General features: G+C 37.2%; 1 protein-coding gene across 1 annotated transcript in view; it reads left to right on the forward strand.

Annotated features, from left to right (window-relative positions):
- CPE (carboxypeptidase E) overlaps positions 1–17,994 on the forward strand; it is a 94,143-nt gene that overhangs the window by 73,453 nt on the left and 2,696 nt on the right. Inside the window, exons 4-7 of the mRNA XM_033135094.1 lie at positions 4,499–4,616; positions 6,504–6,686; positions 10,266–10,405; positions 15,433–15,532. Of these exons, the coding sequence (XP_032990985.1) occupies positions 4,499–4,616; positions 6,504–6,686; positions 10,266–10,405; positions 15,433–15,532 (541 nt within the window). The remainder of the gene's footprint in view (positions 1–4,498; positions 4,617–6,503; positions 6,687–10,265; positions 10,406–15,432; positions 15,533–17,994) is intronic.

A 17,994-nucleotide genomic window follows, 5' to 3' on the forward strand; every position in this document is an offset into this window, starting at 1 on the left:
CCATACACACCCTTTTGAACCATTTCAGGTGAATAATAAATACAGAGTACAGCCTGCTGCAGAATGACTTTGCCTCCTGAGGCTAACCAACCCTTCGCCCAGGGAGTATTTGCTTACTTGTGTACTGTCCTCCTTCCTTATTTTTACTACTCTTGTCTCCCTTCTCCTCTTACCCAAATCCTTATTTTTTTTTTCCTGAGACATAGTGAAGTTCCACACCCTTCCTGAAGTCCTCAGTGATTCTCCAAATCACAGAGATTTCTGTCTCTTCCGAACTCATTGAAATATTTGTCAGTACCAATCATAGGGTTTGAGTATAATAAGTAAAGAAAATGAGGGGGGCTGTACAAGGAAGAGGACTGAAAATAAATTCAGTTGTGAAAGAAGAACTTTCGAATAGAATATTGTAGAAGGATGTGTTTTAAACTTCTATCATATAATATTAATGCCATTTTGAGCAGTTGGGCCTAAGAAACCATACATTCAATACAAAAAAAGCATGCACATTATAGATTTTTAAAATTTCCTATAGGAGTTATTTTTAGGTTGATTTAAATCAAAATTTAAGCTGGACTTAATTGACATTAACTTGAACTCTAGAAACAAATTTAATTATGTCTATTATTATGGAAAGAATGTATTATTCAATAAATGGAATTGAGACAAACCCATCTCACAAATGTCAGCATAGATCAAAATAAAATCTAGAGATATTACGATTTAAAAAGTGTGAACCTAGTTAAATAAAACTTTGGTAAATATATAATTTTTGGAGGGGGATTGAACTTTTTAAATTGCTTATATAGAAACTGGCACATGATGGCCACTTAACAGTTATTGAATGAATGAATGAATGAATGAATGAATGAAATATAAAAGGAAAGGAAGAGACCATAAAGAAAGATCCTTAGGTTTGACAACATAAATATCTCAATGTTCTGTATTTTAATTATTATTAAATTTAAAAGGCAAATGGCAAACTTGGAAAATATTTATAATCTGTGGTAAGATACAGGATTAATGTTTTTACTAAGTAAACAACTCTTGCAAATTAATAAGAAAAGGTATACATTTCTATAGAAAAATCAGTTAAACCCTGTGTAAATATGTTATCAAAGAAAAAATATAAGTGGTCATTAAACATAAAAAAACTTTTTTTAGTTAATTAAAGAATGCACATTTTAAAAATTCTACTTGTCATGTATCAAAGCGACAAACTTAAAAAACATATACAATATTGATAAGAATAATTAGAAATGGAAAGTTTAACATACTGTTGCTGGGTATATTGTTGTATCTTACAGAGAAGCAGTTTGGGATACATTTTATAAAATTTTAAAATGTGCTTAGCTTTTGGTCAAGTCATTTCATTTCTAGAGATTTCTCTATGGCAAGTATAGATCTGCACAAGGAGTAGATGCAAAGAAGTTTGCAGTAATTTTTTTTTATATATAAACAACCCAGTACCCAATCTTTGGAGACGTTTTCCCCAACTTTGATGAGGTATAATTGACAAAAATTGTATATATTTTAGGTGTACAGCATGATGAATTGATATACATATACATTATGAAATGATTACCACAACCAAATTAATTAACATGTCCATCTCCTCACAGTTTCTTTTGTGTCTGTGTGTGTGTGTGTGTTTGTCTGTGTGTGTGTGTGTGTGTGTGTGTGTGGTGAGAACACTTGTGATCTACTCTCTTAGCAAATTTCAAGTATACAATACAGTATTAAGTCACCATGATGCACATTCGATCCCCAGAGCTTATTCATCAGATGACTGAAAGTTTGTACCCTTTGGCGGGCATCGCCCCATTTCCTTGCACCCCCTCCTAACAATTGGAGGTTGCTAGTGCCATTGCAATGGCTCTGGAGCCAGACTGGCTGGGCTTGAGTCCAGGCTCTTCCACCTCTAAACTGAGTGGCCTCATGCTGTTCCCTGACATTTCTGGGCTTCAGTTTATTTATCGGTAAAATGGGGATACCTGTAGCCCCAATCACATAGGGTGGATGTGAGAATTCAGTGTGTCACAGAAAGTGTTTAATAAGTATTAGCTATTATTTTGTTTAAGTTTAAGAATGAACATGCATTGGAGATTACTCAGCCATTAAAATAATAATTTAGAAGGGTATTCAGAGACACGAAAAGGTGTTCGATAGGTGTTATCAAGCAAAAAAGGCAGGGTACAAAATGATATATAAATTATAACATTTTAAAAATTATATAAGTGCATTGGAAAAAGACTGAGAAAGAGATACATGAAAATGTTAGCAGTGGGTATCTTTAGGTAGTTTATCGGTAATTTTAACTTTCTTCTTTGTGTTTGTCTCCTATACATTTTGTACAATGAACATTTATTTGTGTGTGTTTGTGTGTGGTGAGAATAAGATAAACCAAACAAATATTAATGAAAACAACACCCTATTCTAAATGACACTTTTCCACAGTTATGAGTAACCTATGTGAAAAATAGAATAGTTTTGATACATTAAAGCTCACATACTAAAAATAGCACGGGCTTTATGGTTTCATAGACTGGATTGATTTCTTTAGCTGTATGATCTTGCACATGTTATTAACACAGCCAACCTTCAGAGTCCTCCCTGTGAGATGGGGATGAATATCTTCTATCCAATGGGGATGTGGTGAAGCTCAATAAATTAGTGTATGTGAGAGCTACTCATAAATTGAACAGAGATGTACAACTACAAGATCTTATTATAACCATCAAACCCTACTGTGGGGACAGAGCCCCAAAAAGCAGTTTCCAGGCTCTCGGCCTCACATAGAAAGGTGCTGGCTCAGGTAGTAAATGGCCGTTGACTGTGATCAAATGGCCATCAGCTGTGGCTAGTTGGCCGTCAGCTGTAACCAGTGAGCCATTGGGCACTAATATAACTGCCGTGGCTAGGCTAGCAGCTAATGGGGGCTAGCAAGAAGATGGTGGCTGAGTCTGCAAGCGGCGCAGTGAGGGTTGAGAATTGTGTGGCTCCTGTTTCCTGTTTCTCCAGCCCAGCCGCCAGCGAGAATATAGTGGTGTGACTCCCCTACCTATGGCTCCGTGGGTGTTCCTTTTTGGCCTCACCAGGTCCTGCGTTCTTATGTGGGGAGCGGGACCAGAGACCCAGAGACCCTGCAGGCCACCCTGCATGACACCTACTGATGCTGTTAGATTTTCTGTCCCAAAGAACAGAAGGGATCTCCAATAAAGCTTTTATATATATAATATATATATATAAATAATATATATTTTAATATATATATTTTAATATAATTATATATATATATATATTTTAATCAGAGAAGTACTTGGGAATTTGAGAGTCTTCCTAACTGCTATTAAAAACTCATCACGTAAAAATATGAAGCTTTTGGCTCCAGATTAATTTTTTGCTGTAAATTTCTTTCCTCCTTTGTTTTGCTTCCAAGCTTTGAAAGGTTGTGAATCATTCAAAAGACAACATGAATTCCTGAAACTTTTGCCTTTGTTTTGTAATTTAAGAGGATTGTCCCAAAGTAAACCGATATTTTACAGTGAGCTCTGAAAGAGACCCAGCCTAATATTTTTTTATAGGGACAGTGTTTAAAGTAGTTGAAGGGAATTGGAAAAATAGTAAGCAGAAATTGGAAATAAAATTTACCATGTGTTTCTAGAATTGAACCACCATAGAGAAAGGACCCTGTTCTGCGGTGTTAAAAAACAAAATTTAATCGAGTAAATTTGAAGATCTAATTGACTTTATTAAGTGATTCATGAATCTGGTAGCTTCCATCTAGCAACTAGAAGGGTGCTCCAAGGAGTTGCACAAAATGCGAAGTTTTTCTAGAAAAAGGGGCAAGGGAACTATTGACAAAAGAAAATAAAGGATTGATTTTTAGACCAGGATATCTTCTTTTGGAGGGAAGGGAACAGCAAGGGTTTTTCCATACAGATCACCTCTTCTTTCTTTGCATGAAGGAGAGGGCCCACCTGATAGATTACTTTACTAGTGCTTGACCATGGACTGGTCGGTTAAGTCTGGGAGAGTTTGAAATAGCAATAGCTCAGGTGTAAAATATAGGTTTGACATCATAGGCTTTAGCACAAGTGATGCCATTTTGGGCCTGTGGTTTCTCTTTAACAGTGGTTCAACTATTTTCTTTTCTCTGTGTCTTATCTTTGCTTATTATTAACACTGAAATATCAAATGGAGATATTCCAAAATTTGTAAGTGCTTTGCATGCTGGTTTTCAAAGAGAGAAAAGCTGGCAGCCCCTAAAAGTAGAACTTGTAATTTAAACACTGTTACATTTTTTTTTCTTTATTGTAAGTCTGAGGAAGATAAAGATGGGGAATGCTGCTTATACAGGAATCTTTTTTTTCTATGAAAACAACCACAAAGTAGTTGACCAGCTTTTAGTATTTTTAAACCCTTTCTATGTCGTTTTTGTCAAGTGATCTCACCAATGATGACCAAATTTATAATCTTTAATCTCTAAACTTTAATACAGCTTGCACCTGAGACCAAGGCTGTCATTCACTGGATTATGGATATTCCTTTTGTGCTCTCTGCCAATCTCCACGGAGGAGACCTTGTGGCCAATTACCCATATGATGAGACCCGGAGTGGTAGGTATTCTTTCTGCTTCTCTGATTGGTTTAAGGGTTACAATTACTTTACAAGGCTCTGAAGGATGATTTCTAGAATATTCTTTTAAAGAACTGGTCATAAAGTGATTTTGCCTGTAGAAATACATATGTTTAACAGGAACATCCCCTAACTGTTTCGTGTAGCATTGGCATATATATTTGGCAGAAGAGGACTGTAACTTTAAAAAATATATTTAGCTGAAGAGAAATGTAATCTTGACAGAACACTCAAACAAGAGTAAGGGAGACAACAGAAGTCATGAACTTGGGGCACTTTTAGACCCTGGTAAAATGGAGAAATTATGGATGTTATATAGTTCTGTATACAAGATGGCTTAAAGATGGAGGCAGCCTCTTGGTGCTTCATGGGGGCTCAGGTGGATCTCCACGTGTGTCTTATCTTTCTCTCATCCTTTTGCATTTGGAACTGTTTACAGTGTGTCAGGGAAGAAAGTGGTGCTTTGATTTTCTCTAACAGGTTTTAGTTAAGTTCAGGCATAGCAAGCTTTAGCCAGATAGATATTTTCAGCTTCATTTTTGTTGCTCCAGGAAGTTTCCTGCTTTGGCTTGAGCCTCAGGGGACTTGAAAGAGTTAGTTCTTTTAAACACAGGATGATAATTTTAGGGATTGGAAACTTTGAGTTTTGTAGAAAGTCTTTGGTGAAACACTATTAAAATTTACAGATTTTGTGGTTTGTCAATAGCTGGGAAATTTAAAAGCTTGGCATATTTTGTAATACATGAATCAGAATACAGTATATCAGAAACATTTATTTCCATAATACACATAGATTTTTTAAAATTCTAAATTCAGATACTAAAAAGTATGTGTGACACTGGTTTATAGTGGCTATGAGGTTGGTACAAGTACATTTTAAAATAAAAAAAAATTCAATTACAGTTGACATACAGTATTACATTAATTTCAGATGTACAACATAGTGATTAGACATTTATATACCTTACAAAGTGATCACCCCGATAAGTCTAGTACCCACCTAGACTTATACATAGTTATCACAATATTATAGACTATATTCTCTAGGCCGTACTTTACATCTATTTTATAACTGCCGATTTTACAAACACATTTTTTTAAATTAAAAATTTTAACAACAGGGGCCGGCCCGGTGGTCAGGTGGTTAGAGCTCCATGCTCCTAACTCCGAAGGCTGCCAGTTCAATTCCCACATGGGCCAGTGGGCTCTCAACCACAAGGTTGCCAGTTCAACTCCTCGAGTCCCACAAGGGATGGTGGGCTCCGCCCCCTGCAACTAAGATTGAACACGGCACCTTGAGCTGAGCTGCGGCTGAGCTCCTGGATTGCTCAGTTGGTTGGAGAGCGTCCTCTCAACCATAAGGTTGCTGGTTCGAATGGTGGGCTGTGACCCCTGCAACTAGCAATGGCAACTGGACCTGGAGCTGAGCTGCGCCCTCCACAACTAAGACTGAAAAGACAACAACTTGACTTGGAAAAACGTCCTGGAAGTACACACTGTTCCCCAGTAAAGTCCTGTTCCCCTTCCCCCAATAAAATCTTTTAAGAAAAAATTTTAACAATGGATGTCTCCTTAGTGTCCTCCCAGGCCCAATTTATTGTGGGCTTACCACCTTTTCTTGTGAAGCTTTAGAATCCTAAGTAGAATGTACACTCTATTTAATTTTTACTTTGCGGTATTAGCAGTGAAAGTTATGTTACCTGGAAGATACGTGTAATTGTTGAGTACTTAAACTTTCACACCTTTCCCATAGTGATGCAGCTGAAGAAAGCCATCAGCAAGAGATCAACACTGAATCACCCTTCAGAAAACATGTAGTGCTCCTTGGTCTGTGTCCATTTCTTTAACCTTGTGGATTTATTTTCTAGGCAGTGCACATGAATATAGCTCCTGCCCGGATGATGCCATTTTCCAAAGCTTGGCTCGGGCATACTCCTCTTTTAACCCACCCATGGCGGACCCCAATCGGCCACCATGTCGCAAGAACGATGATGATAGCAGCTTTGTAGATGGAACAACCAATGGAGCTGCTTGGTACAGCGTACCTGGCGGTGAGTTTCCATTTTGATCTTTGATTATGTGATATTGGCTTATTTATAATTACCAATTGGATACAGAGAATCTTTAGTCCTCTTCAGTTACTAGGAAATTGATTGAATCTATAGTTCATCCATTAAAATTAGTTTTCTATGTAAATGATTACTATGTATAGTTTTATTTTTATTGGTTTTTAAAAATCAAGATGTGAATTGAAGAGATAAGGGAAATGCATTGAAGATGTCCAGTGGGAAAATATAAATTGAATATGGTTAACTACCCTTACTTTTCAAATTCTAGCCTTAGGGAATAAGAAAGCATCCTGATTATTTTAGTCATGCTTTGACTATAGGTAAATGTGTATTTCAGAGGGCAGGCTTTGGCCTTTAGCCTGTCTTGGTCCACATAACTTTTTTGTTTTTATTTTAATGATGGAATGACAGAGATGATTTGATGTGAAATATTTATTTTATATTCATTACTGTTATAAGTACTATTAGATCAGGAAACCCTTCACTGTTTATGGGATCTGAAAAGGGAAAAGCCCACTACAGCACAGCTGCTGGAGGATGCATCTTCTAGAAATCCAAAACAGTTCTCGTGGTTCCCTTGCCCCAACATGAGCTATGCAGAGCTCTTATTTTTATGGCTCTCTGGACCAATTACAGTTGTGTAAGACTTGCCTCTACCAAGAACGAAGAGTGAAATTGAGACACTGATACAGTTATTTTCCCCTCTCTTTGATTAGAACAATTTTTCTAAGCCTACCTGTAAAAGAAAAAGATAATTAGGGCAGTAGCAGCACTAACTAATTATAGGGTTTTGGTTGAATATGTTTCTTTTGTTGAATTATGCCCTGAGAAAAATATTCTTCCTGATTTTTTCTTTCTGATATATTTTTATTCTGTTTTAATTAATATTTTACATCAGGCCAGATCAAATTTAGTACTCCCCTGAATAGCTTGAGAAATAAGATCTATGTCAGGTTTTAGGATGTAGACTGTGTCAAATTCATCAGATGGGAAGTATTTTATACTTCAATTTTTATAAAAAACTTTAGTAATTCCTTTGGAATTACCTTTTTTTGGGACAAGTAGTGCATTACACTGGTGGTGCCAAAAAAAGGTACACGTTTTAATAGGTGTTATCTATGTATTACTTTTTGAAGTTGTATTGAATTACGGTAGCAACGTGTAGTATGACGTTTGCTCAAAAGATGGTGTTAGTCAAATGAATGCTAGCGTCATTCATTGTGTTACAATTTTAGTACAGTTTTTCCCTTTCTTAAAATGTGTATACTTTTTTTGGCCCCCTCTGTAAACAGAATATCAAGTAATCTGTATCAATAAAAGAATGATAATAATACTACTAAAAATTTTAATCATAGTTAATGATTATGTTCCATAGTAATCAAACAGTAAAAGGCAGCTTTGACTTTCTTTATTCTCTATGAGGTGAATAAAATTAGTGTATTAGGTCAAGTTTTCTAGAAGCAGAGCCCGAGACAGTGATTTTGGTGCTCATAATTTATTGAGGAAAATAAGGAAGGAGACAGAGCTGAGCAAGGATGTGGTCCCAGGTACAGTCTAGCCACATCTTACCTGAGCCATTGGAAGGAGGGCCTCAAGCATACGTAAATTACAGGCAAGGTTGTCCTCCCTTGAGGCCAGGGAACCAGCATTTGGTGACTCCAAATTAATCAGTCATTGGTTGTGAGATCTTATTTATCACAACAAACTTCTCCATTAGGACTGCTTTAACTGCAGCCCATAACTTTTGTATGTTGTGTTTCTATTTTCATTTGTTGGAGATATTCAGTTTCTCATTTCCTCTTTGACCCATTGGTTGTTCAGGAGTGTATTGTTTACTTTTCTATGTATTTGTGAATTTTCCAGTTTCCCTCCTGTAATCATGTCTAGTTTCATACCATTGTGGTTATAAAAGATATTTGGCATGATTTCAGTCTTTTTAAGTTTGCTAAGACTTGTTTTGTGACTTATCATATGATCTATTCTGGAGATTGTTCCGTGTGTGCTTGAGAATAATGTGTATTCTTCTGCTGTTGAATGGTATATTCTGTATGAGTCTGTCAGGTTTATGGGGTGTAAAGTGTAGTTCAAGACCAGTATTGCCTTATTGATTTTCTGTCTGGATGACCTATCTATTGTTGAAAGTGGGGTATTGAAGTCCCCTATTATTATTGTATTGTTGTCTATTTTTTCCATCAGATATGTTAGTGTTTGCTTAATATATATATTTAGGTGCTCCAGTGTTGAGTGCCTATACTTTTTTGATATTTATAAACTTTGATGTATTGACTGTCTTATCTTAATATAATGGCCTTCTTTGTCTCTTATTACAGTTTTTGGCTTAAACTATATTTTTCCTGATATGAGTATAGCTACTCTTGTTCTCTTCTGGTTTACATTTTAATGGAATATCTTTTTCTAGTCCCTTCACTTTGAGCCTGTTTGTGTCCTTAAAGCTATTGTGAGTTTCTCGTAGACACCCTCATATAGTTGGGTCTTATGTTTTTATCCATTCAGTCACTCTATACCTTTTGATTGGAAAATTTAATCTATTTACATTTAAAGTAACTTGCATAGGTAAGGACTTACTAATGCCATCTTATTGTTTTCTGTCTATTTTGTAGTTCCCTTGTCCCTCACTTCCTTTCTTGCTCTGTTCCAATGCGAATTGAGGATTTTCTGTAGTGGTACACTTTGATTTCTTTATCTTTAACTTTTTTGAATCTACTGTAGATTTTTGCATTATTGTTACTATGAGGCTTACATAAAACGTTGTATAGCATGACAGTCAATTTTAAACTGGTAATATCCTAACAAAAGCTTACCCTTTTACCTCCCTCCACCCACATTTTATGTTTTGATATCACAGGTTACACCTTTTACATTGTGTATCCATTAAAAAATCACTATTATTTTTAATATTTTTTCTTTTAGCCTTTGTACTAGAGTTCAGTGATTAACACACCACCATATTACAGTATTAGTGTATTTTTGAATGTTTTCATGTTACATATTAGGTCTGTTTTGGCACTGAGCTATGCCACCTTAGAGAAGGTAAAGTGAAACTGTTCTTCCTACTCTCTTCATGCGTTCAATCTTGGATTTTTTTTTTTTTGGCTCCAACGGTGTACTAGAAATTTTCCATTGGAATCCTGACTTCCAAAAAGGCTCTTTATTCATGGGTGATTGTCAAAATCAGTGTTCTTTGGGGAGGGAACAGTAGAACACTCCAATTTTGCCATTTTGGTGATAACATTCCCCTGTTGTCTTCTTTGAAGCTGAATCCAGCAATCTGGACTGTGGCCAATGCTTGCTTGAGCTCCCTACAGCAGCAATGCATTAAGCTGAATTATTACTTAAGAAGCTGAGAGGGTTTGTGCTTTTAAGGTGGTAACAAGCTCCCAAGTATGTTGTTCTGTCCCTACGGCATGCGATTTTCCTTGTGGTTTCCCACAAGCTCCCCAAGTGCAACTGGTTGGCGTGTCTTTTATACTTGGCTCTCATTTCATCAGAACAGCCTGTGTAGGGTTTTAGTCTTTGACTTTCCCTTTGGTGTCTTGGCAGGAATGCAAGACTTCAATTACCTCAGCAGCAATTGCTTCGAGATCACTGTGGAGCTTAGCTGTGAAAAGTTTCCACCTGAAGAGACTTTGAAGAGCTACTGGGAAGATAACAAAAACTCCCTCATTAGCTATCTTGAGCAGGTAAACTCAGTTTTCAGTGTAAATGGGAGATTTAAGAGCGTTAAACCTGCTTTACAATAGTCTCCTAAGGGGAGCCCAGTCTAGGGGAATCCATCTGACCCAGAATGAGGATGCTACATTTGGAAAATGTGTCAGTAATGGTGCAAAGAAGCTTTCATTTTTCATGGATTTTGTGGTTTACGAATATTCAGTGAGAAATGATTAAACTGGAGGGTTGTGGAGAAGTGAAATAAAACTCTCTTTTCATTTATATTGCTCTAAGCAAGGGCAATCCTAGGACCCTTCTCCACCTTGATCACCTTGGGCTTGTGAGTTCATCCCAGGCAGGACCAGTGTTAGAATGAGGTAAGTGAGGCATCGAGGATTTAAGGAGGCATTCACTCTCAGGGTCATACAAGTATGGGGTCAGCATCTAGAAGTAAGTGCATCCTTAAATTTTGTGCCCACATGTCTCACTTGTCTCACACTAAATTCAGCTGAATCTGAGGTAGTAATAATAATAATAACGATAGCTTAATTTATTGGGCATGTACTGTTTCCCAGGCATTCTTCTAAGTGCCTTACAGGTAGCAATTAATATATTCGATCCTCACAACAACTCTATGAGGAGAGTAATATTGTCATAATCAGCCCTGAATTAAAGATGAGGAATCAGAGGCACAGAGATTTTAAACAGTTGCCTGAAGTCACTGAGCCAGAATCCAGTCTGTCTAATTCCAGAATCACCATATCTTATCACTTCTCATGATATCAGCCTAGATCTTTACCTGAGTCACTTATGTAGCCATTCCAATGGGGTATATACAGAATTTTGGAGCATCTCACTATTTGTTAGAATAAAATATCTTACCTACTCAGACTTAATCCAGGCCAGTCCCCTGCCAACCCCACCCCTGTATGCTATGTAGACGTTGGCATCAGGGACAATGGTGGAAGAAAAGACCTAAAGACTCTGATCCTTGCTTGTTGTGCCTTGACAGTTTTCAAATTCCATTCTGTATGTGGCCATTTATACCCAAAGTCAAGTAGCATGACGTTAGTTTCACATGCCAGCAGCTAGTCCAGATTAATTTTTAAACTAATTTGATATAAATAAGTGCTGTTAAATAACCATATAACTTTTTGCATGTATGTACACACACACACAACCATACACACACACACACACACACACACACCCCCTGGGGGTGCCAAAAAAATGTACACAAGTGGACACTTTGGTCAATGTTGCTCAAGCAGTAGTTCGCTGTAAATCAGAAGTGTCTGGACGCTGATGGTCACCACTTTGAGCACCTCTTGTAATTGCAGAAGTCAAATGTGACTTGTATTATCTTTTGTTATTAGTATATATTGAGTATTACAATTAATACAGTTTTTTCCTTTCTTAAAACGTATACACAATTTTTGGGACACATTTTGTGTCCCCACACATATATACATAAAACATATATATGGACTCAGTGTTTTTTAAAAAGTGTAAAATCAATTTAAAAATTATTTTACACATGTGAAATATTCATATTAGGGATCTGACCAAAAGGGACTGTCATGGAATAGACCCACCAATGACAGCTAGTGATGTTAAAAAAACACCCATTAAACAGGATTTTTTTCAACCAATGGGATCCTACTCTATATTACCATAAAAGGGTATTTTCAACAACAAAACAGGATAAAAAGCCATGGTGACCTTTACAGGTGTGGATCCCTGTAAAATGTCTCCTTCGAAGAGAGTTGTACTTGGATAGATGTTCTAAGAGCAAAGTTAACTGAAAAATGTATTTTTGGAGGTAGAGGAAGTAAGACAAGGGTATTTGGTGTGTTCTCCATTTAGATATTAAAGAATGCCTCCTTAATACAATGCTTTTCATTTTATTTACATTTTTTTTCAACAAAAATTAATGGTGCTACTTTCATGTCCTCGGCACCCGGTAAGGCACCGGGGCTAGTGACCATTCTCAGGAAGGCTTCATATTTGTGGGGTTCAGAAAAATGAGTGCCTGATTACAAGAGAAGAAGATAAATGCTAAAATAAAGGTGAACTACAAAAAGCAATGGCAGTGCGTAGAAGGGTCCCTAACCCTGTCCTGGGGGCTCAGAAAAGGCGTCTGGGAGCTAGACTCTAAGATTTACTATAGTTGATGCCAATAAGATTATTACTCTGATTATTAGTCCTCTCTTAGTTCTTGAGAAAAATACAAAACAAAATTAAGCACCAACGTACGCCATCAGGAAAGAGGAGAATATTTGTCATACTTATGTTAACAAGTGGGCATGCGTCAATCCATCTAAAAGCTGGTATATCAATTTATATAGAAATAAGCTGGGAAGAAGAGGGATCAGGACCATACTGTACAGGACTATATAAGCCTGTTTTATGCCGCTCGGAATGAAAATTTGATCTGTCCGCAGATCCTCGTGCTCCGCCTTCATAGGGCATCAGTGTTATGATGCAGGCTGTGTAGAAGCAGTAAGAATGGCATCAACTGTGAGCTCATGCAGAACGCCTCGTAGAATACTCACGTTAGGGACTCAAAGGCGGATGAAAGATCAGTGAGGACGGCCAGAAGTTCTGTGTTGCAATTGCTTTCTTGATAATGAAACAGAATATGGTGATTAGGAAATGAACACCTGGGCCTAAAATCTAAGTGTGCACTAGTTTACAACTCATGGAAAATAGGTGATTAGGAAGGAGATCTAATTCTGTAATGGGTTGAGAGGAAGTCTCTTGCAGAGTTTTAAAGGGATGTTTGCAGAAACTGGAATTGTAAAATTAATTCGGGCAAATGGTTTGCTAAGAAGCGCTTCATACGCAATAGATTTGGAACAGTTGAGCTCTCAAAATTCCCCGAGAATTTCTCAAAAATAGTCAATGTCACCTGCTTCAAAATCATTTAGGTTCTTGTTGAAAATGAGTTTCCTGTCCCACTATTAAATCACACTTCCTGTAAGGCAGGACTCTAGAATCTTCATTTCAGCAAGCTCTCTGGGTGACATGTAAATACAAAAGGGTTTAAGGACTACTTACAGTTCTAGCAACAATGGAGAATCTTCTGGATTTTTTTTAAAGCCTTGGTTGATTGAAATGTCCTGAAATCTGAGGAGAAATTATTACAAGAGGAACAAGTGTAGTAAATAGCTCCTCCAGTCATGAGTGAAATTTGCACTTCCTTGATTTCCTTTGCAAAAACCATAAAGTGCCAGGGTTTTCCAATCTGCTTTCATGTGGAGTTATGATGACAGCTCATGACACTTTGATTGAGATTTATTACTACCATGGGATTTCTCAAACCGAAAAGTTGTGCCCCACAATTGGCATATCAGAGATAGACATTTACTTATTTATTTGTTAAACCATATACTATAATATGTCTTGGGTTTCAGAAGCAGAAAAAAGTAAAGTCATTAATATTAACTGGGGATATTTCGGCCTAATACAGGTGAATTATATGTTTTTTGAAGTGATTGTTTGACTTATGTTCCAGTGGTGAGGAAATTTAAAACTTTCATCTCCCTAAGGTTTATAATATTGATTATAGCAGGATTATGGTGCCTCAAGTTGAATAAAATCATGTCTACAATTTTTGTAATCTCCTGAGTTTTTCACCATGTAAATTTCACTCTGAAACCTTACTCTTCATGTTTCCAGTGGCTAAATTTCAATCTCTTAATTATGATTGACTAATTCATAAGTCAATTTTGGGGAAAAGTCAAAGATTCACTAGGCCCTAAAAATGTCTTTTTGTTTTTAATTAATTAATTAATTAATTAATTAATTAATTAATTAATTAATTGTTTTAAGGAGGGCGCAGCTCACAGTGGCCCATGCGGGGATCAAACACCACACTCCAACCAACTGAGCTAACTGGACACCCCAGTCTTTTTGTTTTTAAAATGTATTTGCTCCCTTTTCATTATCCTGGTTGCCAATAAAATTGATAAAATTGTCATTCATTATTACTGACAGCGTGCTTAGCTTTTGGTCAGTGTATAGTGTTTTAGAGATTCTGCTTCTTTCTAAAAACATACCAAATGCAAAAAAAAATTTGCCGATAATCAGGGACATCTCTTCGATAAAACATTGTACCACTGACAGATTTATTCTCCAGTGATGAAGGGATACATGAGACTCATTCTATCTTCCGTAGGGAAAGTAGCAAAAGAAAATTCATCTTCTGGGGCCAGATTGAGGAGCAGCTTGAGCATTTGGGAGATCGGGGCATATTTTGTTAAGTAATAAAGCTTAATGAATTACCATTCGATATTCCAGATGCAGTACTTCCTTAAAGACCTGAAGTGACTCTCTGTCACTTCAAACACATACTGACTGAATTGAATTATCATTTAAAAATAAAGAAACAAAGCTGTTTTTGTAGTGTGCATTGCAATAGTTAGTTGACGACTGCAACGTAATTCGGCGATTATTCTCAATAACAACTCTTCTGTTTTCTTTCTAAATCCAATTTTTAGTTATGAAGGTCACTGATTTTTCATGACACTTATTTTCAACCCAAATAATATTGTTAATGAATTAATGCCAAAGTAGTAGCAGTGTATGTATCTTTTTGTCAAGAATGAACAAGTATTACAGGGCTGCAATGTAGTATTCTTGTTAACTGACAGAGGCTATATAAGATAATCATAGCTGACCAAATTTAAAATAGCAAGTAATGAAATAGCGTGCTAAGACTAGAACTGTTTTACATACATGACAGACTTTCTGTTTTTTGTTTGTTTTTGTTTTGGTGGTTCAGAGGGTCCTTAATGGTCTTTGACTCAGAACAAGATACAAATTTTCGGGAGGTTACTTGTCCACTTGGGAAATAGCAGAGTAAAGAGTGCACAAACCAATCAGTGGCCTTTTGAGCATATTTTGATTCTTGATATTTTGATATTTTGATATTTTGATATTTTGATATTTTGAAAAATCCACAGTATTTTTGTAGAAAATAAGGAGATGATTGACATGAAATGGAGTTTTAGATAATTTCTGATACGAGCTTTTTGGCTGTTCTTGACTTTCACAGATACACCGAGGAGTTAAAGGATTTGTTCGAGACCTTCAAGGTAACCCCATTGCCAATGCAACCATATCAGTGGAAGGAATAGACCACGACATTACATCTGGTGGGTGCTCTTTGCCATGATCTGGAGGCTCTAGCAGTCTATATCGGAGCATGATTGCTTGTATCATAATTCTTATGCTGTGCTAAGCAAAACAATTAAATGCCTCATATCTCTTTGTTTTCTCTTTCCCCCAGCTTCTATCTAGTTAAATTTTCTTTGTGGGAGCAATTCAGGCAGTGACTCAGGATGGCTGCTGCATTTAGAAACTGAGGTGCAGCAGAGGGCGCCCTTTCCTCAGGTATCTCACTCCAGAGCTGTGAGGTGGTGCTGTCCACTGGAGATTCTTTGTAGTTCTGGAGGCAAAGGAAAATGAACTCACTAGAATTAAAATACCAGCATTGTTCTGATCTCTCTTAGGAAGAGGTGCTAAGGAGCTATTAATTTGTGGGAGTGAAAAGAGTAGGAAGGAGAACTGCCGGCATATTGTATGTCTAGGATTTCCTATCTATCACTTCATTTAAATCATATAATAAATCCAGACTTATTCAAGGTTAAACAGGATGTTACAGGATTGACATCGATGTTAGTTATTTCTTGGTATAAACCACATTTCAATTTTCCCAGGTTGGACCAAATGATATGGTTTCCTGGCAAACCTACCTATTCCTGTTAATAAACATCTATGTACTCATTTCAGTTTAACTGTTATTTGTTGGAATATTTTCAACAAAATTAATATTTATTTTTAGCTATGAACTCTTTACATATTTCTAGACCTTATAATTAACCTTTAACTTATTTTCCAAACCACTCTATACCATTACATCTTTCTTAACCTCCACATGTATAACATGTATTAAAAAAAATCTTTAACATTTGTCCTCTAAAACTCCATTTATTCATTTATTCAACAATTATTTTTCAACAACCCACTAAGTGCCAGCACAGCTTCCCAGACATATACCAGAATCTGTGCTAAGATATACTCCCTTAGCCCTTCAGGAGACTGGCTTTTGAACATGGCACCCAGGCGTCGATCCCCTCCGGCCACAAGAAACCTCTCCTATCTGTTAACCCTAGTGTGTTATACAAATATTATTTTCTTTGCATTCCATTATGTGAAAATTTTAGTAAAATCTAATGTAGGGAGTAGATATAGGTAGAAAGGAATGCAAATTGAGGATGGGCTTTGGGGCACTCCAGCTTTTCAAGGGCTGGGCAATGAGGAAGACCTAGCAGTGAAGTGTGAGGTAGAGGGAAAACTGAGTGCAATGTCCTGGAAACCTGGATGTGTTTCAAGATGGAGGGAGTGCTAAAAAGTGTCAAGTAAGATGAACCTTGTGAACGAACCAGTGTGGAGAATCTTGACAAAATCTGTTTTGATGGCATGGTGGGAGCCTGATCGGGGAGAGAGCATAGGAGGAGAGACATTAGAGATAGAGAGTATTGACAAATCCTTGCAGGCATGTTGCTATAAAAAGAAGGTAAATGAGGCACTAATAGAAAGGAGGTGTGGAGTTTAAAGGTGGATTGGAGGAGATGGTGACGGGGACTTGTTTTTTTTTCTGATTGTTTCTGTTTTCACAGTGAAATATGGTGTAAAGCACCAACTGAGAGAGAGGTTGACGAGGACGTGTTAGGAAAAAGGAGAAAGTGAATTGTCCACTGAGACCTTGCTCCTCAAAATACGGGCCCCAACCAGCAGCTGAGTTCAGTCACCTTGGAGCTGGTTAGAAATGCAGAATCTCAGGCCTCACCCCAGAGCTAGTGAATTAGAATTTGCATCTTACCCAGTTTCCCAGTGATAAAACACTGGTCTAGGAAAATGGGAGAGTGAAAGATTCGTGACGGAGGGACTAGGAGGAAGGCAGGATAGCACCATGACCTGTGTAAGGTTGCTATTTATGAATCAGAGACAGATCAGCATGGGTGTGTGCTTTCTCCAGCTCCTTGCAGCCGCACAGGGCCCGGCATAGAGTTGGAAATTATCCAGGGTTGGTGGTTTGCCAGGCATGAATAACCAAGAGGGAAACGTAAATGACTTGAAAGCATATGCGTGAGAGTGGTTATAGCTGTGGGCCCTGGAACCTACCTGCTCTAAGTTAGGAGGGAACTATGGATACGTGAGAGTGAGAGAGTGTGAAACGTAACTGCCTAAGACTCTCCAGAGAACTTGTGGAAATACAGTTCCTAGAAGGCACTCTGGACCAACATGTTTTGAATCTTTGGAAATCTAAATTTCTGACAAGTGCCTCAGGGATTATGGTGATAATATCTTTGGGCCATACTTTGTGAAACACTGATCTAGACTCTCCGACCATCAGGTCTTCTCTTGGCAAGAAAACATGGTGCCAGATGCTGACCCCACTGCGTGGGAACTGTCGATATCTTTTTTCCTGTGATACTTCTGATGTGATTGTGAGGATTCATTATTTTAAAAAATTTATTAGACAATTTAACATTAATCTCTGTAAAATTGCCATAGGAAATGATGCCTTTAGAGAGTTTCACACTCTTTTTCA

This window comes from Rhinolophus ferrumequinum, chromosome 18, assembly GCF_004115265.2.
Source record: "Rhinolophus ferrumequinum isolate MPI-CBG mRhiFer1 chromosome 18, mRhiFer1_v1.p, whole genome shotgun sequence".
NCBI lineage: Eukaryota > Metazoa > Chordata > Mammalia > Chiroptera > Rhinolophidae > Rhinolophus > Rhinolophus ferrumequinum.